General features: G+C 34.3%; 1 protein-coding gene across 1 annotated transcript; it reads left to right on the forward strand.

The window, feature by feature from the left end:
• The first annotated feature begins 835 nt into the window (after positions 1-835).
• On the forward strand, positions 836-24,202 carry LOC150103954 (uncharacterized). The gene is made up of 3 exons (XM_090396637.1): positions 836-1,530; positions 2,983-3,147; positions 22,600-24,202. Exon 3 carries the CDS (start codon positions 22,671-22,673, stop codon positions 23,625-23,627), a length of 957 nt encoding a protein of 318 aa, XP_090252763.1. The 5' UTR covers positions 836-1,530; positions 2,983-3,147; positions 22,600-22,670; the 3' UTR covers positions 23,628-24,202.
• Positions 24,203-24,656: the final 454 nt, after the last annotated feature.

The following is a 24,656-nucleotide window of genomic DNA, read 5'->3' on the forward strand; positions in this document are numbered from 1 at the left end:
AGGGTTTGATTGATTGATTTATGGTTTTATTGGTCAAGGACAGAAAAGGTTATACTTCACCACATCAAATGTTACAGCAGCAGTAAACAGAATAGAGGGAATCAAGGGTAGAAACAAGAGGCCATTCTTGAAACTGTATAAGGCGAGTGTGAGCAAGAGAGTTAGGAGGTGGTTCTTTGAATGCAGAGTAGTTGGTGAGTGGAATCATTGCTTGAGTGTGTAGTGAGTGCAGAAAGTGTGAATAAGTTGAAGGCATGGTTTGTAGATCTTTTCTTGTGAGATTGTGGACCTCTGTAATAAGTTTTTTGACTCTCTGAAGGTATTATGTTAATAATATGTATATTAAGGTGACAACTACCTAGCAGTTGTCACCTTTGTTAGTCCTTACTAGTTTCTATGTTTACACGTGAAAAAATCCTGTGCAATTAGGATGAAACATTATGTTGTCAATTAAAATAAATGATATCATTGTTAAACTGTGAATGAAATTATGTATATTTTGTCCTTCATTCACATTTAACATAACCTATCATATATTAAGCATGACTTAATAACTAATATTTAAGCCTCTCAACAAGAATAAGCATGACTTATTTAAAAATTATTTGTTAATCCCTTGCTTAAGAATTATTATTCATGTATTATTCCTGAATTTCATCAGCTATTATTGATTAAATAATTTTAATGTATATTTTACTATTGGAAGGACTCAGTGATAAATATCATTTATCTTATTTACTTTATTCCTTCAATAATATTATGAGAAATTATATGTACATAATTTAATATACCTTATATATATACTGTAACATATATTTTATTATTGTTAATTGTAAATGAAATGAAAGAGAAAATTAAGTAACTGTAATATTTTTATTAATGTTTTTCATTACTCAATGTAAAAGTATAGCCTTATGTAACGTTAACGCGAATATTTACGTTTTGTTCGTTGCCATGGAGAGAGAAATAAAATGGAACGCGCATGGGTAGACCGTGAGCCTCGATAACGAGGAGAGAAGAGAGATATATATGAGTAGTAAGAGAGAGAAAGAAAGGAAGAGTTTTTGAAGGGGAAGAAGGAAGGATATAAGCAAAGGGGTGAAAGTAAATAAAAAGGACTGAAGGGCAGGAATTCAAGAGAGTAGTATTTAGAAGTATGCAGAGACGAAGTGAAAACTTATAGATAGCTGAAAGTAAGGTCAGCAGTGGCATTAATAGGAATTTGGTGCCGTATTTTGATAATTAAAGGACTGGAAGGTTAATGAAGGATTCAGAATAGATCCAGTTAGCTTAGAATTACTACTTATTTCTATATTGCTTTTAGGAAGAATTGTACGGAGGTTATTTTGTTGTGAAGTAGTAAACAAGGATATCAATCTGCCCTATAGTTGCCGTCGAAAATTGTGAAGCGCGACAAATAATAATCTAGTTATGACCTTGAAGAATTCTTTTAAATGTGTTCCATGGGTGTAATAAATATAATTTGAAGATGTGCTCACATTAAATCTGACGTGCTGAAGATAAATTCCGGTAAGGACAGTCATATTTTATTTGTTTCTGTGTATGAAGATTTGAGTGATAGTTCCATTTCGCTTATTCTAGCATTTACTGTGGCATATCACCGAAGTTAGAAGTTAAAAATAATTTGCCTTGAAATAATATCTGCCGTATTTAATGATATGAAAGTGCCTGCTGAGAGTTAAGTATGGAGTATAACTGAGAGATATGGGCAAACTGATTAAACAAGAATTTCTGTTGTATTAATCTGAGTAAGGAATCTTGTAATAGAGAAAACTGTGAAACTTGTATGTGAAGATTTTGAAGACTGAATTAATATGAATGATTTGACCTGATGTACTAACTTAATTTGTAATGTCTTATTTTAGAAGTGGAATTCATGTATTTGTCATATAACCTTATATTAAATGTTTTGTTTTGTTAAATTCAATATTGTGTTTGCCTGATTCTTTTTTATTGCACCGTTCATAAATAATTCGAATCTTGCGGGAGCCTCAAGTGAAAAGTGTTAAATTCGGCCTGAATGAGTAAGGAGACTGCTAATTTAATTGAAAATTGATTCTACTATTTTATATAGACTAATCTAAATATAGGGTGGCGCAGTATAAATATAAATTTCCCTACATTTGGATTAGTGATCAATTAGCAATGTGTAGCTCAGAGCCTGTGTAGCTCAGTGGATGTGGCGTTTGCACACCACCGCGCTAGGCCGTACGAAGGAAGTCTTGGTTTCGAGTCTAGTCGGCGACTAGAGGAAATTTTTCTAAGCCTTTTTTCGACCGGTTCCCGAGTTAGTCGATCTCTGGCACGGGCAAGCAGGTTTTTCCTCCCGGAAACTCGGGTTTTTCGTCCTGTAAACTCAAGAAAATCGACCGTAGAACCCACATTATTTCAGACATTAAATATATTGTGTTAGGGTTAGAGACCACGAGATGGCGGCACATTTGAGCCGTCTCTCTTCACTGCGTACCGCTTAATTAGTGATAGCCTTGGGCCATCTGTCTCTGATTGGGTACCAGTGGAGATTGAACTGCCCACTCAGTCTCCAAAAGTTAGATAGGGCTAAATGGCCTCGCCTACTCCCGTATATACGGGAATAAAAAGGCGTTAGCTGATTTTTTTTTTTTAGCTGATTTGATTTTATTAATAAGAGTACGTTACAACAAGATGTCGGATTCGGAACTAGGATATACGTTCCAACATCATCTTATTCTGGTGTTCTGCCTTATAAACTCTTAGTCACATACTCGAACTGGCAAAGTGCAAAGTCTACATACTTGTATAATTGATTCCCATGGAATCTGTACCTTTACTTTAATTGTTATCATCATTTAAACCACTGTAGAAAGTAAAGATAAAATTAAATTTAAATAAGTGTTTTATTGCACATCTTAAATGGTTGGAATGAATTTTAATTATAATAATTTGGGTAAATTGGATGTTGATAATATTATCCCATGGAAGTTTCAGATGAAGAAGTAGAGGAACTTTTCAAGTTATTAGTCAGGAATGCTGACAAAGGAAAAACTGGTTCTTGTTAAATATCTAAAGATCAGAATGGGAAATGAATCCAAGGCCTATAGAAATGTTTTGAAGAAATTTTGAGAAAAGGCAGAACTAATCATAATGGTAAGTACTGCTAGGCAGGACATAGACTAATCATTATAAACACCATTTTTGAATATAAACATGTGCATAAGTTCATGTGGAGAGAACATACAGAAGTATTTTTTTCATTATTAGTATTCTAGACTTCTATGGAATTAGAAGACTTATTGTAGGAGGTCAAACTCTCAGATTGCAATGTACATCATACCTTGCCTTGATAACTTTCTATGTTGGATTATTCACCACTTACCATATAAAAATCCTCTTTTTTGCTTCCTTACTGACATGACTTGTATAGTTTCAGGAGGGACCTCTTTTTCTCTCACTACCTATTACCATATACAGTATCTTTCTTATATTTGTCTGATAGGCTATTCCCTCACCAACTAATGGCTCAATCATATTGCTGCTTCTCCTCCTCCCATTTACTAAGCTCTGCAGAGCACATTTCCATAATATGTATTTGTTTTTAACATTCCAGAATCCTGAGGCAGTCTTATTCAACTTCTCTACACTTCTCTCTAACACTTCTTATATAGATATGTGAATAGATCTGTGTGCAGAAATTTAGATGATGCCTGGTTTTGCTATGACACAGTTTATAATTTTTAACAATTTAAAAGAATTTTAACAGTAGCACAATGCTGTACTGTACTGTGCTGTGCTGGTTTACCAATATTGAGACTACTAAAACACTACTATAATGATTTGGGATACTGCAGTACTTGCCTTATTGATGTGTGCTTTAGTGTTATTTAATGTCTGATAGGCTATTCCTCCCATTTACCAAGCTCTGCAGAGCATATTTCCATAATATGTATTTGTTTTTAACATTCCAGAATCCTGAGGCAGTGTTATTCAACTTCTCTACACCTTCTCTCTAACACTTCTTATCGTATAGATATCCATGTGAATAGATCTGTTTGCAGAAATTTATATGATGCCTGGTTTTGCTATGACACAGTTTATAATTTTTAACATTTTAAAAGAATTTTAACAGTAGCACAATGCTGTACTGTACTGTACCGTACCATGCTGGTTTACCAATATTGAGACTACTAAAACACTACTATAATGATTTGGGATACTGCAGTACTTGCCTTATTGATGTGTGCTTTAGTGTTATTTAATGTCTGATAGGCTATTCCTCCCATTTACCAAGCTCTGCAGAGCATATTTCCATAATATGTATTTGTTTTTAACATTCCAGAATCCTGAGGCAGTGTTATTCAACTTCTCTACACCTTCTCTCTAACACTTCTTATCATATAGATATCCATGTGAATAGATCTGTGTGCAGAAATTTAGATGATGCCTGGTTTTGCTATGACACAGTTTATAATTTTTAACATTTTAAAAGAATTTTAACAGTAGCACAATGCTGTACTGTACCGTACCGTACCGTGCTGGTTTACCAATATTGAGACTACTAAAACACTACTATAATGATTTGGGATACTGCAGTACTTGCCTTATTGATGTGTGCTTTAGTGTTATTTAAGCTTTGGTGCAACAAAAGTCATGATCATTCTACAATTTTATTTATTTTCTATTACATACAAGTACCCTTTTAAATGTAATTAAAGCACCTACAAAAGAATTCTCATTAAATGAGCTTTTTACCAGAAAAATAGATGATGCTTCTGATTTTCTTATGGATGCCTGTCCTAACACTGAAAGAAACATTAAAGTTAGGCATGCATGCAAAGAAAATGAAGAAAAAACTGCACAAAAACTACATTGTTTAAATAGTTTTTCCAAATAAAAACTTGTGTTTGAATTATTAACGATAAAAAAGGTTGGTCGATTGGTAGAGGAGCCTCTGCTACTAATGGCTCACGTAAAAAGTTAAGCAAGTTTGAGCACGGTTAGTAGTTGCAAGGGATCAATCATTCGATGCTGTTGGCACATTCTCCCTCAATGAGTCTTTGGACTCCCTGGAGGTGTCACATAATAATAATAATAAATCTTTACTATTTTATTAGTTCTATTTTAATCCTCTTTAATTTCTCTCTGTACGTTAATTAGTATTTCCCGGGATCTTTCTCTAAACAATAATGCATAATTATTATTTTTAACTAATACTATAATTGTCTGTTTGGAATGCATTACATTATAATCCTTTAATTACATAATAATTACATTATTATATAATAATCCTTTCCTTCATGGTTATACAGTGATCAGAATTCATTGCAAAAATTATGGAAACAACTACCATGTTAGTGAAAAACTTTAGTTTAATATAAACCAAAATAATCACTTGACGTTTCAACCTTCACATTAAAATCGTCATCTGGAGTATACACATATATACAAATAAACAAGCTGTACTACAATCTACATGGTATGCTAAGTTACATTGGTCAAGCATTAAAACTACTGGCCTGACCTCTGGTGAAAATAAAAAACCTTGCATCAATGCTAGAGTCCTGTTAATATTATTATCTATTTGATTAAAAAAATAAATTAAGCTAGAGAGTAACATGTTAACAAAATTACTCATATAAGTATACATATAAATTAAACCAAACAGTATGGATGGTGGCCAGTGAAAGCTGAAATAATTGTTTAGAGTTCTTAAGTCAGGGTTTGCTGGAAAACTTGAAGAACTAAGTAGGCTGAATATGCTAATCAAAATTTCACAGGCTTCTTTAAATTTTCATTCGTACCAGGTTTTTTTATGATGATTTTTTATTCACCACCCCTGTGGTAATGCAGTCTACTCATTCACCACTTACCATATAAAAATCCTCTTTTCCAGTGAATTAAGAGCATGATCTGAGAGTCCTACTTCACCAAATTTGTAAAATTTAATGTGTTTTTTTGTGTTCTTTTTTACGAATAGGATTGTATGTCCAGTTTCCCCATTATAACATAAGTTAAAGGTGCAATAGATACAATAAACTCCAGGTTGAGCCAGTGTGTGTGTGTATGGGGGGGGGGGGTCCTTAGAGGAGTTGAATATGTTTTTTAATATTTTATAGCTGGTTTCAAACTTGGGGTCATCAACACCCTCAAAAACAGAGCTATAACAATTTGCTCTGATGAACAAGCTCTTAAACAAGAATTAGAAATTATTAGCAACACATTTATAAATAATGGCTACAACAAAAATACTATCAATAAAGTTCTTCATAAAAAATACATGTAATATAGATTACAGTAAAACCATAGCTATCCCATACATTAAAGGGTTATCAGAAAAAATACCATATTTTTCCTTGTATAAGATGATACTTTTTTCTAAAATTTTTAGACCAAAAATTGGGGATCATCTTATGCACAGGCAGTAACCGGTTGAGAGACCTGTGGTTGGCATGGTGAAACTGCCAGTACCTTGTCTCTGCAAACAGGCTTCCGCCAATCACTAGCCTTTGTTAACTCTGTCGATTGATGTCATTAATGGCTGATTCTGAATAAATAAATCAGAACTCTGAAAGCATTCATACGTCTGCAACTCATTGGCAGGGAAAGCTAATGCATTAACAATATTTTGAGCACTAGCCCATAAAAATGCCCATAAAAAAATAAAAAACGATTGTCATATTCTTTAAAATTCAAGTTAATAGTCATCAATTATGCAAAAGAACATGGAAATAAAGCTTCAGAGAGACAGTTTGGACCTCTTCCCACTAAGTGTATGATTAGACAGTGGAGATGTTTAAAATATTGATTTCTTAATTTTGAGTTCGAAAAAGTAGGGTTTGTCTTCTTCATGGGGCATCTTATACATGGAAAATATGGTAAATAGAATTCTACACCATTATAATCTTAATGCCACGTTTAAGCCACCTATAAAATTAAACAGAGGTCCTCACATGCTGGCAACCATCCAGGTAATTACTTCATGGTCACTCTCACCAACTGGAGGGAGATTTGACATCTCATTTATAATAACATCCTCTGATGAGATGATCAAATCCAAGACCTTCAGTTCCCGTGTGCCCTCTGTTACATACTGCCTAAGATAGTTGTCCTTCAAAAACTCACTCATTTTCTTTACTTCCAGTTGCTATCTCATCATTTCAGTTTATATTGCCATAATTAAAATCGCTTATAACAATCACCCTTTCTTATTTACTTGCCTAATTTGATTATACATTTCATAGTCACTACCATCCACATTACCAGGTTTCTAACAAAATCTGACTAAGTATTTCATTCTGTTCACCTCTATTTCACACCATACTGCTTCAAAAACCACTGGTACTATTTCCCTCTTGCATCTCTGCTCTGTATGGACATAACTCTTTCTCTATCATCAATAGCACTCTCCTCCCTTTTTACCTTTTCTATCTTCACGAAACACATCATACTCTTCCATCTCTATTCCTGTCAGGATGTCATCCTCATCCAACCATGGCTCACTTTTACCAACAGTTCTGGGGTGAACAGACTCAATTAATGCAACCATATCATTTGCCTTGTTTCTTACACTTCTAGCATTTGTATACATTCCTGGATCACTGATACCCCTTATTTGATGTGACTTCTCCATGCTTAACTCAAGCCATTTCTTTTTGTCCTTATTCATCTCAGAACCTTCTTCAAATCCAACTGTTTTTCCTTGATCCCAGGTCATCCCCTTCCCTTTTTGTCTACACATGCATTCACATCCTCTTGGAGCATCCACCTTTCTCATGCTGTGTTCCCCTGTTCACTCTGAGCCTCCCTGTTTCTCTGTTTGTCTTGCCATTTGATAACTTGCCAAGTTAGCCATTTGATCTTAGAGAATATAGAGAAAATGCAGGAAAGTTGTGTAGAAATAGTTAAACAAAAGCAGATGAATATATGAATGTAGACAGAGAACATAAGTTTAGAGTTCATATTGCAAAGGTGGCCAAAACAGCACATCAAATTACATAGTTGTTGAAGAACACACCAGGGATATGGTCTTATTAATGCCTTATAAAGTGGAACTTATTGTTCCACTTTATAAGGGATTAATAAGACCACATCTGGACTGTTGTGCACAGATCTGGTCACCTAGATTCCTTGGTGATGAAGTGGTGGAGAGGATTCAGAGGCAAGTGACAAAGACCTTCAATCTTTCCTATGAGGAAAGATTGAAGGTCTGTGGACTCAAAAAACCCAGCTGATAGGCATAAGTTATTATGCCTATAACTTTAATAACTTATATGCTTCTTTATATGATAGAAGCATATAAGTTATTAAAGGGGTCTTATAGGATTGATACTAATGCCTTTTTTTTTTGTACAGTGTAGGAAGGGAGAGAATGAGGGATCATCCCTGAAAATTGAGTAACAGTGTGACTAACAAGGGTGTTAGGACTAGATTTTTTGCTTGGAGGGTGGTGAATGTGTGGAATGCGTTGCTAGAGGTGGTTGTGAGTGTTTCTATGTAAATGAGTTTATGGAGCGGTATGATAGGTATTGTGTGAATAATGAGTCTTCTGACTCCATGGATACACAATAATAATAATAATAATAATATTGTAAATGCTGCAAAATATTCAGGAGTCAACTTAGAAATTTAGAAAAGAGGACTGCAGAAGAAATCAAAGATAATAAATTTATTGTAATATTTTAATATGATGATGTATTGTCAGGAATGGAAATGTAAGGATATACGATTTTCTGAAAGGACAGGAAAATGAAAAGAGGAGGGGAGGGAGAGGTATTATAGAATAAATGAAGAGAGTACTGACTGTGAAATGTTTAGAAAAATTGATTGGGCATGTAAAAAGAAGGCTATTCTTATTGGAGATTTTAATTGCAGGAAAGTGGACCGGAAGGAGAAAATAGTGTATGAGAACAAAGAGAATGAATTTTTGAGGGATAACTATCTTAAGCAGCATGTGATGGAAGCAACTTGAGTTTTTGAGTGTTGGATTTGGTGATATCCTCACAGCATTTGGTTGTTAATAAGGTATCAAGATTGTCACTGTTGGTGAGAATGATCATGAGGTACTTGTTTGTGAAGTGGTGTAACAAGAAAAGATTACTGCTGAAAAAAAAAAGGATATGTGTGGAATTATAAGGTGAGTGATTGTGAGAAGCTCTGTAGTCAACCAGCATGAATACATTGGGTTGATGACCTGTGGAGAAAACATGTTGAAAGAGCATGGGAATTGATAAGGTAGTATCTGACATAAGCGGTTCATAACTACATACATTTAAGTGAATAATTAAAGTAGGAGTGAAATGGACAAACAGTGAAATCTAGCAAACAGTGTTGGAAAAGGTCTTATGGAGGAGGTACAAGACAGTCAGTAGCAATCAAGATGCATGAGGTATATAAAGTGCAGGCTAGAAAGGTGACAAGCAGGGTAAATGGGGAAAAAAAAGAATAGCATGAGAGGAGATTGGCTTGTCAAGCCAAGGATTATTCAGGGGAATTCTTCTGCTATATGGCAATCAAGAGGAGGAATAATTATGGCAGATATGGTAGCAGAGTGACTGCTGTATTGGAGTTATTTAGTGAGCATTTTATCAGTGTTTATCATACTGGTGTAACATAAGGTTGTACACTGGAGAAGGACCAGAGATGAGTGACAAAGGCAACACCAGGATTCTGGATTGGTGGCTATGAAGAGAGAGGTTAAAGGAATGTAAATTATAGAGTTTAATGGATAGGAGGAAAAGAAGTGATCTGATATGTTGTTTATTATTTTAACGGTATAATAGAACACAGAAACTAAGTAAATAATTAATTTATTAACTTGATGCTGATATTTCGCTGGTATTATAACCAGCATCTTCAGAGCACAAAAACACTGTTTGTCACAATACGCGAGACTAAAACAACATGGTGTACATTAACAAAATTGTAGCAGCAACACAAAGACTAGAGTCCTGATTTTGGCGCCCTCTATCTGAGAAAAAAAAAAAAAAAAAACGCTATCATATATTGCTAGAGTCCTAGAAAAGTGCTAGTTTTTCCTTCACCCCTGCACACAGGATCAACTGGAAAAACACAAAAGTACTAAACAGAAACCCATATAAATCAGATAGATTGTTCTTAGAGGCGACAGAAGCCCTAAAACACACCCCAAATCTCAACAAATATGGCTGTATTAACTTGCCGAAGATCTGGGAGACAGTCATATTAAGGAAAAACTAGCACTTTTCTAGGACTCTAGCAATATATGATAGCGTTTTTTTTTTTTTTTTTTTTTTTTTTTCTCAGATAGAGGGCCCCAAAATCAGGACTCTAGTCTTTGTGTTGCTGCTACAATTTTGTTAATGTACACCATGTTGTTTTAGTCTCGCGTATTGTGACAAACAGTGTTTTTGTGCTCTGAAGATGCTGGTTATAATACCAGCGAAATATCAGCATCAAGTTAATAAATTAATTATTTACTTAGTTTCTGTGTTCTATTATACCGTTAAAATAATAAACAACATGTTCGACGAACACATAAGTCTATCCACACGTTTAAGGATTCTTCACGGAGACGATATCGTACGCAAGACACGACGATATGGTAAGTGGAAGTTGAAATTGGCGCGGCAACTAAACAGGTTAGCCTTCTTAAAGAGGTGCCGAGACACCAAATTAATACCGAACTGTTTTAAAATCAAAAACAAGTTCCACTCGGCCAAAGCCCAACGCATCTATAAACGAGCGAGTGTAGCGCTTTTACGCGAACAAATTAACACCACTCGCCGGAAATTAGCACAAGCAAATACAACCATCAGCGCATTACGAGAATCACTGCATAATATTCTAAATACGGAACTTTGGCAGATCTTAGAGAACATCACCGACGCAACGGCAAAAAAAGAATTCGACAGAGTCAAAAACCGGCACCAAAAGAAGTTCGAAAATCTACAACAATGGAACACCATACAACGACCGCAATTACAACAAGATCTCGTCGTTGTGAATCTATCGCCACTCACCTTAAGCAAAGAAGCCACAACTGCTTTAAGTCGAGGGCACAACTTTGCCATAACTCCCAAGCAAGTTCCAAAAGCCGAAATAATGGCGTCCATCGAACGAGGAATTTACGACCTGCCTCCAACAATAGCTAACAACATACGTTTAGATGTGGCCAACATCCTAATCAAGTCCAAGCCTCCAAAAAGTAATATCCCACATAAGGAATTCATGGCTATAAAAGAGCTACACAACAACAGCCAGATTACCATAACAAAAGCAGACAAAGGAAATGCAACCGTGGTGATGGACACAACTGAATATGAAAACAAAATGCACACACTATTACAAGATCAGTCAACATACAAAATTATAGATCGCAATCCCACCAACACACAAAAGAATAAGGCACGAAAATTATTAAAAAAAGTCACTTCCTGGCCCAAAGACACAGTTAACAAACTCAAACCCTTCCATGTTAGAACACCGAGGATCTATGGATCACCAAAAATTCACAAACCAGGCACACCCCTACGCCCAATTGTGGACAGTATAAATAGTCCCACATACAAACTGGCTAGACATTTAGCAAAGCTACTAGCCACTCTCACTAACAATTCTCCCTCCTTTATCAAAAATTCAGCACACCTAAAAAGCATCTTACAACACCTCACCCTAAAAAGCTCAGACTTAATAGTAAGCTTTGACATCACTTCACTATTCACAAATGTACCACTAATAGAAACCCTCAATCTACTGAAGTCACACTTCCCCCCTGATATATTTGAACTATTCAAATTCACAATACATGCAGGATATTTCACATGGAAAGGGAAAATATACAAACAAATTGATGGGACAGCCATGGGCTCCCCCTTTCTCCCCCCCTAGCCAACTTTTACATAGAACACCTGGAAAAACAAGCAATCAATACAGCCACTCTCAAACCAACACTTTGGCTACGCTATGTTGATGATGTGCTTGCCATTTGGCCACATGGCCCTGAGACATTGAAAACATTCCTAGCACATTTAAATAGCCAACACCCAAAAATCCACTTTACTATGGAACCGGAAGCCAACAACTGTCTGCCCTTCCTGGATACACTCATTACACGTCTCCCAGATGGTTCCTTATCATTTTCAGTTTTCAGAAAACCCACACATACAGGCAGATACTTACACAAACAATCACACCATCATCCTTCTCAACAATATGGCATTTTAAAAACGCTAACCCATAGAGCGAGAGCAATCTGTTCAAATGACAAGGCTCTTACTGCTGAACTGACTCACGCCACACCTTCTTGGCCAACGGCTACAATCCACAAAAAATAAACAAAATACTAAACACTCCTAAGAAACCCCTCCCACCATCCACCACAGAGAACTACAACAAAACAGTCACCATCCCTTACATTAAAGGCACATCCGAAAAGATCTCAAGAATTCTCATTAAACATAAACTACGCACTACATTCAGACCATGTAGCAAATCAGCCACCCTCATCCGCTCACCCAAGGACAGCATTCCTCCTTTATCACATCCAGGAGTCTACCAAGTACCCTGCTCATGCAATCAAGCCTACTACGGTCAAACAGGAAGAACTGTGAATATCCGCATCAGCGAACATAAACGATACGTCCGGAAATATCATTATGGGAAGTCGGGCCTAGAAGACCATGCTCTGGATACCCCTGCACACAGGATCAACTGGAAAAACACAAAAGTACTACACAGAAACCCATATAAATCAGAGAGATTGTTCTTAGAGGCGACAGAAGCCCTAAAACACACCCCAAATCTCAACAAATATGGCTGTATTAACTTGCCGAAGATCTGGGAGACAGTCATATTAAGGAAAAACTAGCACTTTTCTAGGACTCTAGCAATATATGATAGCGTTTTTTTTTTTTTTTTTTTTTTTTTTTTTTTTTTTTTTTTTTCTCAGATAGAGGGCGCCAAAATCAGGACTCTAGTCTTTGTGTTGCTGCTACAATTTTGTTAATGTACACCATGTTGTTTTAGTCTCGCGTATTGTGACAAACAGTGTTTTTGTGCTCTGAAGATGCTGGTTATAATACCAGCGAAATATCAGCATCAAGTTAATAAATTAATTATTTACTTAGTTTCTGTGTTCTATTATACCGTTAAAATAATAAACAACATGTTCGACGAACACATAAGTCTGTCCACACGTTTAAGTGATCTGATAGCGACATTTAAGTTAGTGGGGAGATTTTACTGGATTGGGGATTATTGAAAGAGTGGGAAATGAGGGGAGAAGAATCAGAGACCATCCCTGGAAGTTGTGTAAAAGTGTGATGAGGAAAAGTGGGAGGAGTAGATTTTTTTACATGAGAGAATGGAATATTTTACTAGAATATGTTGTTAATGTAGGGAGTGGTAAGGATTTTAAGGTTCAATATGATAAAATGTTGGTTGATTTGAACCTTCCACAATGAATCTGCTGACACCATGGAGGGTGTGATGGTAATAATAATACTATAATATAAAAATTGAAGCTGGATATTCTGGATGTCTGGAGTAGTTACTTTGAAAATTTAGTAGATGCAATAGACACAAAACTGAACTTCAGTAGAAAATATCCAGGAAGAAGGCAATTATGAGTATATTTTAACCTTCAGAAAGAAAAGGCAGTTGAAACCTAAAATGTGGAAAAGCAGCTATAGTATACATGAAATGCCTAAATATGGAGGTATGAAATATTTTATGGTGGCTAAACTGCCATAATTTTGTTTAATCAAACAGTCCAATTCTGGATGATTGCATTAGGACTCTTATTTTACCAGTTTCTCATTGTACTTAAGAAAGGAAACTGTAGAAGTGTTTACAGAGGAATTTCTCTATTTATAATAAATCTTTTCATGAAAGATTTATTATTACAAAATATCTATGCAGAGTCAGCAGGTCACCTCAGTGTCACAATACTTGTCATGCCATATCTTAAATTCATACATAATCCGTGCACTCACAACACACCCTGACCATGTATTCTAATCACTTTCCACTCTGTGCAAAGAAAATCTACTCTATCATACTATCACACTTGGTGCAGTTTCTTGGGATGGCTCTTTGCATTCTTATTCTTTCTACTCTGAAAAATCCCTCTAACATCCATCTAGTAAGGTGTTCTTTTTAATTAATTTCCGGATCATATTATCCTCTTCTTTTTACTAGATTTTGCGGTTTACATTTTCTTAGTTGACCTTCATAAATAACATTCTCCAGTCTTGCCTTTACATCTTTTTAAGGATATCTGAATCATGAAAATTAGACAACCAAATCTGTATACAAAAGGACAATTTTTTTCCTCATTAGTCAGTCTTGAATCTAAGACCACTGTAACATATGCGTAATACAAAATGTACATCCTTGCCATTCACTCAAATTGTTTAAGTAAAAACTGGCAAAGATGAAGTTAGGTATAAACCAAATGGGGAATAGTTACTAAGACTAGATTTTTATATGTAAGTAGCCAGTCAGAAGTTAGATATAAAGAACAAACAAGAAGGCAGGTAGCTTGATGATAAATCAGGTCCCAGACAGGGTTATGTGCTATTTCCACATTGGCCCTTCAACTGGAAACTTAAGTCCATCTAGGACAGCAGTAGCATGAACTCTGCAAATTATCTAAATTCACATTTATATCTGGATGTACACCGTGACTGTTGCTAAAATGTGTTCAAGGTCAGTTTGATGTTTGTGATGATGAAATTAATGCACATGGAGAAAAACTAATCCCACACTATGAGTCCTTGACTTATGATGTATGCAACTTATGATCACTCGTACTTATCATGGGCATCCAATTAACATGTTCACCAAATACCACCTAACTCCTGTAACCTATTGATCAAGATTGTTGTTACTACCTGTATTTGTTTAAGAAATATTTTTGCTCAGGCTGTTGCTGAAAGTGAGGAAACCCTCAGAGACTTTTGGAAGGAATACAATATCTTACATTGTACAAAGAATGTAGATGCAGTATGGAGTGAGGTGACAAAGTGTATGGAAGAAGCTGCTGAAAATACATTCACAGGATTCAACAACAACAAAGCTTTACAAGCACCTAGTGACAAAATAGTGTTACTAGCTAAAGAGGTAGAGTTGGAGGATGAAACTGAAGAAGTAGACCATTTAGTGAAAGCCATGGAAGACAGATACTGAAATGAAAACATTATGGAGCTGTTTATAAGGTACTTTGGTTGTTTCAGCAAATGCACTCAATATGGAGAGATTTAGCAGTATAGTGAGAATGATGCAAGTTGCAGTTGCTTCCTACAGAGAAATTTATGCAGAAAAAAAGGCAAACCACAAAGACTAAGTTGTTGAATGTAATATGCATATTCTTAAAGAATATGCACACCTCTACTGTCACTCCCCAAGATGAGTCTAAACCTTTTGCGAGTTACACATATGATGAACCATTAGAATACATTGTTGCAATTCCTGCATTTGAAGAATTTGTTGTTGTTGATGACCTAGCCTTTTCTCAATCACCCAATTAATAAAGCAGCAGCTTTTAAGAATTACTCTTGTTCTGTGTGTTTCCAGCTGATTTTACTGATAAAAGCAGAGGAGCACCATACACCACTGTATACAATAATTTTATGCTATGGTTTGTAAATTGTATTATTTCACTGTAGAAAAAGAGTAAAATTAGGTAAACAAAATAAAAATATAACAAAAAACAGACATATACAGTTTAGAATTCAGACATGTTAATTGTTAACATATCCATATGGTTCATATAGTGATTTCTGACTTACGACCTTTTTTTGACTTATGATGGGATCAACAGAGCTGAACCTCATAAGTTGAGGAGTGATCGTATATATAGATCGGCTTGTGTATTATTTCTTTCACATCCTTTTTTTTTTTCATTTATTTATCTGTTATTATTATTATATTTTTGGATACATATATATACACAAACATATTGGTATCTATCAAAATAGGAGATATTAAATGCAGTCCTTTTACTCTCTCTCCAGATGATGTTATCTTATTAACTATACTATACATCTTTGAGTCCCTCAAATTGAAGAATTCCTTTGGCCAATACAGAAAAAGCAACTTAAAGAAAGAAAGAAGAGCTATGAAAATGCAGAAAAACAAAAAATATCAACTGCATTTTCAGTATTGATGAACGTTACAAACTCAAATATTGTCAGATCTTATATTTTGGTCTTCTAAGGCACTTCTTACTGCATCAATCAGCCTAAATTTTGGTCTCCCTCTGGGTCTTTTTCCTAGCACCAGACACCTGTTTTGCTAACCTTTCCTTTCATATTCTGTTTTACCACCTGAGATTACTTTGCTTACATATTCCTGAATGCTATCATTGTCTTCTCTCCTATCTTCATTTTTAATATACTTCTGCCATTGATTCATGAGTTCACTCTGCCTTGTTTTTTCAGAATTCTCATATCTGTAGTCTTCAGTCTTTGATCTGCTTTATTTCTAACCCAACTCATATATCCATAGGATAAAATTGGTATGAACACCATCATGTATACTGCAACTTTGATGTTTTTAGTTAATTTCTTTTCTTATTCCATTTTATTCATTTGACTACCTACCATACCAGATTTGCTTATTCTGTGTCTATTTACATATTTAGTTTTGCATCTTCACGACAGTGCGCCTAAATTGTTGAAATATTTGTTCTTTTGGTTTCCTATTCAGGATGAAGCTGATATTCCTACTTATTGCTGATTTTCATACCAAATTTGTTATAGTACTTTATTCAGTTAAGCTAAGGGGATAATAAATCCCTCATTATTTTAAAGCCGGATACGAAACTTAGATATCGAAATCTATCGACAGATAGATTGATAGATTTTGATCTCCGAGTTTCGTATCTGGCTTTAAAATAATGAGGGATTTATTATCCCCTTAACTTAATTTCTGCCGCCGGAAAAAAATAGCCTCTTGGCTCTTTATCGTAGTACTTTATTCAGTTAAGGAATCCTGCTGACTTGTACTGGATTTATTTAAGAGTATAATATCATCGGCATAAAGTAAAGAGCTGAGATTAACACTCCCAATTTTGATATCAGGTCTTATGACACCTTTCTTCATAATGTGATCCATATAGATGATGAATAACAGCGGGTATAGTCTGCATCTTTGTCTTACATCTGATTTTGCATCAAACTATCTTTCTGCTTCCTTCTATTCTGTTGAATTACAACTCAAAAATAGATTATGTATTGTTCAATATAACATTTTGTTTACACCTTATAATTGTAGTGTTTTGAACAATTTTTCTCTTGGTACCTTATCATAGGTTTTTTTCCAGACCTACAAAACTTAAATACAGATCCTTGTTATATATTTCCATGATTTCTCAACTGTTTAAAACTGAAAATCTGACTTTGATAACTTCTATTTAGCCTGAACCCATCTTGCTCTTCTCCGAGTTTCTCTTCCATGGTATTTTTTAGCCTCTCCTGAAATGCTCAATATGGAAATTTCTCTGGCACATTCAGTTTTATTCCCCTTTTAACAAGTGGATATAATGAAAGCTCTATTCCAATCATCTTGAATTCGATCTTCTGACCAGGTCATCTGGATTATACAGTGCAGCCATTGTAAACTTTTATATCTCCATATCTGAATCTCCATATCTGAACATTTCTGGATGAATATCATATACTCCATCTGCCTTGTTAAGTTCCTCTTCCACAGTAAATATGGAATCTTGGATATTGACTATTTGAGGCGAAGGAGAAAAGAGTAATGTGTCTGGGCTATGAGACCAAATGGAAAACACATTATCTGTATGTCATAAACAGATTGAAGGCTTAAGAAGGACTGAGTCAAATGCATGTTTTAAAATTTTTTAAAAAGCCTTGGTCTCATGGCCCAGACACATTAGACTCTTTCCTTCTTCACCTCAGCAGTCAACCTAACCTTTCACTTTTCCCTCGTTCTCTCTCTCAACAGTGTAGTATTATGATTATGAAAACTTACCAATAGAGCCAACAATTCTTGTTCCAGGAGGCCTCTCTTACAGCTTATCTGAGTCATATATGCTATGCCTTCATATCTAATGGCTATAGTTCTTACAGAATCAACAACATGCATAAGCCTTCCTCTGATCTCAACCTTCTCTTCAGAAAGACTATAGTAATGATAACACCATTCCTATATGTGAAGGGGAGGATACACCTGAAAAAAATTGCCAGGATTTAAAAAAAAGAAAAAAAAAGTACATCTTCTGCACGCTGCCTTCAAATCAATAACTAGTTTCATCCTTTCTTTCTGTCTTTTCTCTTTTGTTGATAAGCAATGTCCTCTCCTGGCTGTTTAAAAAAAAAAAAATATCAGTGGCCAGTTTTATCCATTCCTGTTTGTGCATGTGTATACAGGAATGGACTACAGCAATTACAGAGGTATGTGCTGCAGCTGGAAAACCTAATGAATCAGTGCAGTTGTGTTAGTGCATAATTATATGTTACTGGAGTGCACTCATTTGATACACTCTTTGCTTTTGAGATATCATAGAGGAGTATTTGCTCACAATTTAGAATTTCTAAGTCATAAGCATTGAGACTCACCATTGTGTAAAAAAAAAAAAAAAAAAAAAAAAAAAAAAAAAAAAAACCCAGCAAGATACCAAAATTCAGCAATAAGTAGTACTACCTCTCATTACATACTCCTCCAGTTTCTACCAGTCTCTTGTTTGAAAATTAAACCAGAAAAGTATTTGTTTTGGATTACAGTAATTCTAACATTGTCTAATGAACTGCAAAAATAAACTTTAGGCTTAATGTTAATTTTAGTGGAACTTTTTTTTAACATTAGGTTAAAGATTTAGCTAAGCATAGCAAGATATGCTATAAATTTAAAAATACAATCTGGGGATCTGTTGCCTCATTATGCCTAAGATAGTGTGGTGGCTACAGTTTTTGTGAACTTAATGTTGAATCTCACATTGTCAGACAGAAATTTTGTGAGCCGTATTTCTTTGCACCACCCACAAAATTTCTATATGCGTTACATCTGTAGCTTATGTTAAGAGTAACAGTGGTTAGATTTGCCATACATATTATCAAATTTTAATACATTTGCAGTGACTTCATTTACTTATTTAATATATCCAAAATCATGATAATGTGCTTTACAATTTGCACAGTGAATAAAGTTGTCTAGTTGATTTAATAGTTAAAGAGTAACAGCAGGATAGTATTGGTTCCATCAAATTCATTAATTATGCTTTGGCATGTTTGTGAATATCTTTAGGTGAATGGTGATTTTTCTTCTTTCATGTAAGACTAGCCACCACCCTGCTTCCTGGAAGTCCAGAAGTGGCTTGATATTTAGTCTCGGGAGCAGGATTTCCAGATTATCTAACCATTAGCTTACCTATAGTTTTAATTTTCCCTAAGTTTACACCATTTCTTTGTGAAATTTAATTTAAAAAATAAAAAAAGTTAATCTCCCACTAGATCAGTAGTGTACGAAACATGTGGCCATTTATATTTTATAATTTTTTCATATTTCATACGTAGAGCTACAAGTCCCAGCAGTGATCAGTCCAGTAGGCATGTATGTTTATGTGGATTTAGATACAAACTAGAACTACTATATGTTGTGTGAACTGCCTTATCAAGTTCTACTTCTCAACTGGGAGGATGATGGGATAGAAAAGCATACAGCTGTGGTTTTAAAATTTCTTGGTATTACCATTGTAGTTTTTGGTAATTAGCAAACCCACTAAGTAACAACCATTTATGAATAATGATACACTTAACATTTTAGCATAAGTTTTGTGCAGTCCAAACTCAAGACAGTGAAGGAAATTCCAGCATTATAGTTTCGATGAATCTAGTTAATGTAATTTTTATAAGCAATAATGTATTAGAAATTCACAGTACTTCACCATGTAAACAACACCAAAAGAAGAAACAATAATTAATTAATTTATTGAACTTGTTATTTTGTTAGGTTTTTTTTTACAGGCATCATCAGAGCACAAATTACAACTGTGGTAACACATAGTACTCAATTAGTTGTTATGGAAACAGTTCGAATTGTAACCTAAAAGGAACTGCTGTTCTAACGGGTACCCCTCTAGGGAGCTGGATAACAGCAAAGTTAATTTGAACAGGGTTGTGCTACTTTGGTCTTAAAGTGACTGTCTCTGAGATCTTCATTAAATTACTACAGCCATACTTATTGAGGTTAGGGGAGTGCTTCATAGCTGATACTGATTTGAAAAATAAAGTTCTCCAGAATATACCAGTTAGTCCTTTGGACAAACTGGTAAATCTATTAACATTTGTCTTCAAGACCTCGAAAATGACATCACAATCATATCTCTGACCTATAGCAACTTCTATGTATCACAAATGTGTTGTTTCATTTAATCCTGTGTGAAGGGGATATCCAGAGCATGATCTGCCAGTCCCGACTTGCCATACAGATGATTGTGATGTCATTTTCGAAGACTTGAAGACAAATGTTAATAGATCTACCAGTTTATCCAAAGGACTAAGTGGTATATTTCTGGAGAACTTTAGCTATCTTTTCTGACATACCTTGAGTATAAGTTTGGAAATTATTCTATTGTGATCTTTTGTGAATTATTTACATGAAAACACAAGGCAAAGGTAATATTTATTTGATTATAAGGCCATATATTTCGTTCTGAAACTTACTTATCCTTAAGACCATCTTCAGTGGTTTCAGTTGATACAAGGTGGAATACAAACAATGGATTTATTTGAAATGTAACATCACACAGCTCATTCTATTTCCAGTAACATTATGTTATAACTGAGGTAAAGGTTAATCATAACTGTAAGAAAAAAAAAAAAATACACACACACACATATATGTATATGTATAATTTACAAAGTCATACTCTGCAGATCACCTGTTAGATACAGCATCTTGTTGGTTTCTTGAGACCTTATGACTTCATTAAATACCATTCTTGGTTTGAATAGCAAGTATTAAAAAAAAAACAAAAAAAAACTTCATGATGTGTTATTCTAATCAGACTTTCCCATATTTTGGATAATGATATGCAGTCTTGCTAATTCAAGTTTGGACAGTGAAGCAAGGCTTCACCACTCTCCTTAAATAAATGTTCAAATTTGTATCGACAGCGATGTAGTAACCATGTTTCAGACCAAAGAATGTTGTGGTCTGTGTCTATTCCATGTTGAGCCAATCCAGATGTATTGGATTTCCTGTGGTAAATACGTGATCGATGTTCTTGTATTCGCTTTTCTGCTGAGCACCCAGTTTGAAGTAGGATAGATGGCAGTCACAAGGAACTTGGTATACACTAGGAAGAGACAATGGGGAGTTTTATCTTTTGAAGAGGGGAAATAAGTTGAGAGTTTATTAATAGGTACAAAAGTGGCCACTAAATTATATTTCTTCAGAATTCTGGCAATCAGTTCTGAAACACCTGAAATATATGGGATTGGAACTTAACGTACTATTTCCTTGCTGTTTAAGTTAGGTTTGTAGAAGTCCAACATGTTGTGTAGTTCTTTCTGAGAAGCTATTTAATTTCATTTATTGTTTGATATTTGAGAGATCTTCCTGTAATTGATGAGGAGTCAAACAATTAGTCTTAGCTTGTTGAATTAAAGACTAGAATTTTTGTCTTTTGAGATGCAGATTATTGAAGAATTTAGTGTCAGGTGAAAGTTCTTTGCTTTCCTCCTCCAGTATATTCTATTCTGTAGAATAGAATATACTGGAGGAGGTGAAGTAGTATAGAATTATACAATATATATTATATAATCTATTCTAAAGAATAGAATATGCATGTATAGAATACATATCTTCTGTCCTTCCAAGTCTCTCAGTTTATAAAACAAATCTTATTAATCACATTAAACTTGTATGTCCATCTTTTATTATCTTAAACTTGTATCTTTTCAGAATTCTCAAGAATAACTTCATGCAGAATTTCTAATAACTCTCCCTGCTTTGCATAATCTACAAATAACTGAACAACTCCCTACATTCTATTCATAGTGGTCCCAGTATTGGGCCCTGTAGAACTCCACTTATACTGTTATCTTGAGAAGACACTGATACTTTTATTTTTTAAATTTTTTAGCACTAAATTGTTGATAAGATTATCCTTTTATTGTGCAGAAGGGAATTTGTCTTGTCTGATAACCAATACTATTAGGTGCAAAAGCACATGAAGGTAAGTTGTGTACAGGCAGTTGTTAGCTTTCTGATTCATCATTGTTATTTCTGTGAACTTCTGTTTTGATGTTTCACAAATAGTTCAGAATGAAAAAAATGTCGTTTTTTTTTTTTTAAATACCTGTTTTAAATTTTCTTTTGTGGCATGTAAAAATACTGTAATGACTGCATTATCTAAAAAAAAAAAAATAATAACAAACACACATTTTATCTATTCAGACCAAATAGTTTATTTTTTTTGTTATATATATTGTAACATTTCTGAAATTAAGATGCTTGTCCCCCCCCCCTCACCCAGTGTTTTTATATTTACAGTATTTAATTCATACAGTTTTACTACAATTGTGAAATGATTTGCATATAAATGCGATTTTGTTTTTTAGAAAGTTATGTTAATGTTTTCTTTTCTTTTTTTAGGTTTCCACATAATTCTGACTTTTACAACCAGGATAATAAATTGATACATTCAATTTATTTAATCTTTGAATATGGTTTTGTATAAATTAAAACTATTATGCTTTCGACATAAAAACTTAATAACTGCTGTGCTTCTTGGAATTCTTTTTGCCTTTTGCTTAGCATGGATTTATGGCATTCCTTTAAATCATCCTGTTCTCCGAAATTTTCTGGCTGGAGAAATAGTAGATTTCTCAAATGCTGATAACATTACTGGATTTAATTACTACATAGTTCCTAATGTAGTCCATTTTGTTCACTTTGAAAATCCCAATCTTACCTTTATTGAAGCAGTAAGCATCAAAGCAGCATATTTGCACCATCAACCAGTTAAGATAATTATCCATTGTGACTGTTATGTACTTGGTGGAAAATACTGGGATATGGTAAAGAATATTTCTCTGTTAGAAATAGAATATTTTGAAAAACCAACTCACATATTTGAAAAGCCACTCAGCTCAGTCTATCATGCTTCAGATATTGCACGTTTACAACTACTAATGAAGTATGGAGGGATATTTCTTGATAGTGATTCTTATATAGTAAAATCATTAAATCCATTTAGAAAATATGAATTTGCTATTGGATGGCCACCTGGACAAAACCTTGGAACTCAAGTTTTAGTAGCTCATAAGAATGCACGGTTTCTTCAATTGTGGTATCATTCTTACCATTACTACAAGCATGACAAATGGTATTATAATGCTGGTGAGCTTCCAACTCAAATGATACTTCAGTACCGACCAGATTTGGTACACAGAGTGCCATATGATTTTGGGGTACATAACTTGGTGCATATGTTATATGGTGTTCGAAGTGAAGAGTGGAAAAATTTTCATGCTATTCATCTCTTAATTCGGCACAAGTCATACCTTGTACCTAGTGATCCAGTAGTTGACTTTGATGAAGAAAATATTAAAACTTACAATAGAACCTTTGGTGATATGGCAAGACTTGTAGTTTATGGTTCATCAGATTATATTATGTGATAATTTAAAATACTGAATCATTCTGCTAGAAAGAAATGTAACGGGTATTTGACAATACTTAATGCTAAACATCAGTCTTTAATGATCTAAGACATTTATTTTATTTGAAGTCTTTTTAGTGCTGTATATAGCTTACTGTTTATATTATTTACTTTTAATTGTAATAATATGACTAGAGGATAATCTTTTCCTCTCTATTAGATATACTGTTACATCGGAAGAAAGAAACAGATCCAAGTTTCACTTTCAGCATTGTGATATATTATCCACAAGATAAAATCTTTCCAAAGTGAAAGCATCTACCATATTATTTAAATTTGTACATTTTATATATATATGCATATTTTGATTAAAGTATCTTTATTTTATCTTTATTTTATATATGGCAGTGACTGCTCTTTAATAGATTGATCTTTTATCAAGACTAGTTGTTTCCCCCCCAAATAGTGGAACTATTGTAATTATATATATTAAATACATACTGAAAAAAATAAAAATGCAAATCAATTAGACAAACTAAGTTTGCCCATGAAATTGCTATATGTCTTCCATGTTTTGGTAGCATACATATAGCACAAACTATATTGGTAGCATAATAATAAAAGATACAAAGCTCTGTGAAGAATCTCTGTTGTGTGTGTGTTTTATTGATGCATTAGATTCCTGACCTTTATTTGGAGACTATATGGGAACTTCAGAGGAGATGTACATTGGAAAACTCATGAACTACTTAATATAATAATTATATTATAATCTTCTTACCACTTTTAATCACATATCACAATTGCAATTCTTATCCCTACACCTGAGAATAAACTTCCTACATTTACCTTGAAGACCATAACAAAAGATGCAACCCTCATTATGGCATGTTGCACTAGCAGACCATTTTAACATTCCCTTTGCATGTTCAGATGGAAGAAAACAATTCTACATAAAAGATGCTACAAATTTGCAAACCTGTTTTGGAGATGGCAGCAATGAAGTGCCTCTGTAATTTTAGCAAGAGATTATGCATAGCCATGGTAA

This window comes from Typopeltis vanoorti, chromosome 8, assembly GCF_054136105.1.
Source record: "Typopeltis vanoorti isolate ZY-2024b chromosome 8, IOZ_Tvanoo_1.0, whole genome shotgun sequence".
NCBI classification, from domain to species: domain Eukaryota; kingdom Metazoa; phylum Arthropoda; class Arachnida; order Uropygi; family Thelyphonidae; genus Typopeltis; species Typopeltis vanoorti.

What these genes read in the sequence shown, in the direction of transcription:
- LOC150103954 (XM_090396637.1), top strand. Translation starts at nt 22,671, where the DNA reads ATGGTTTTGTATAAATTAAAACTATTATGCTTTCGACATAAAAACTTA.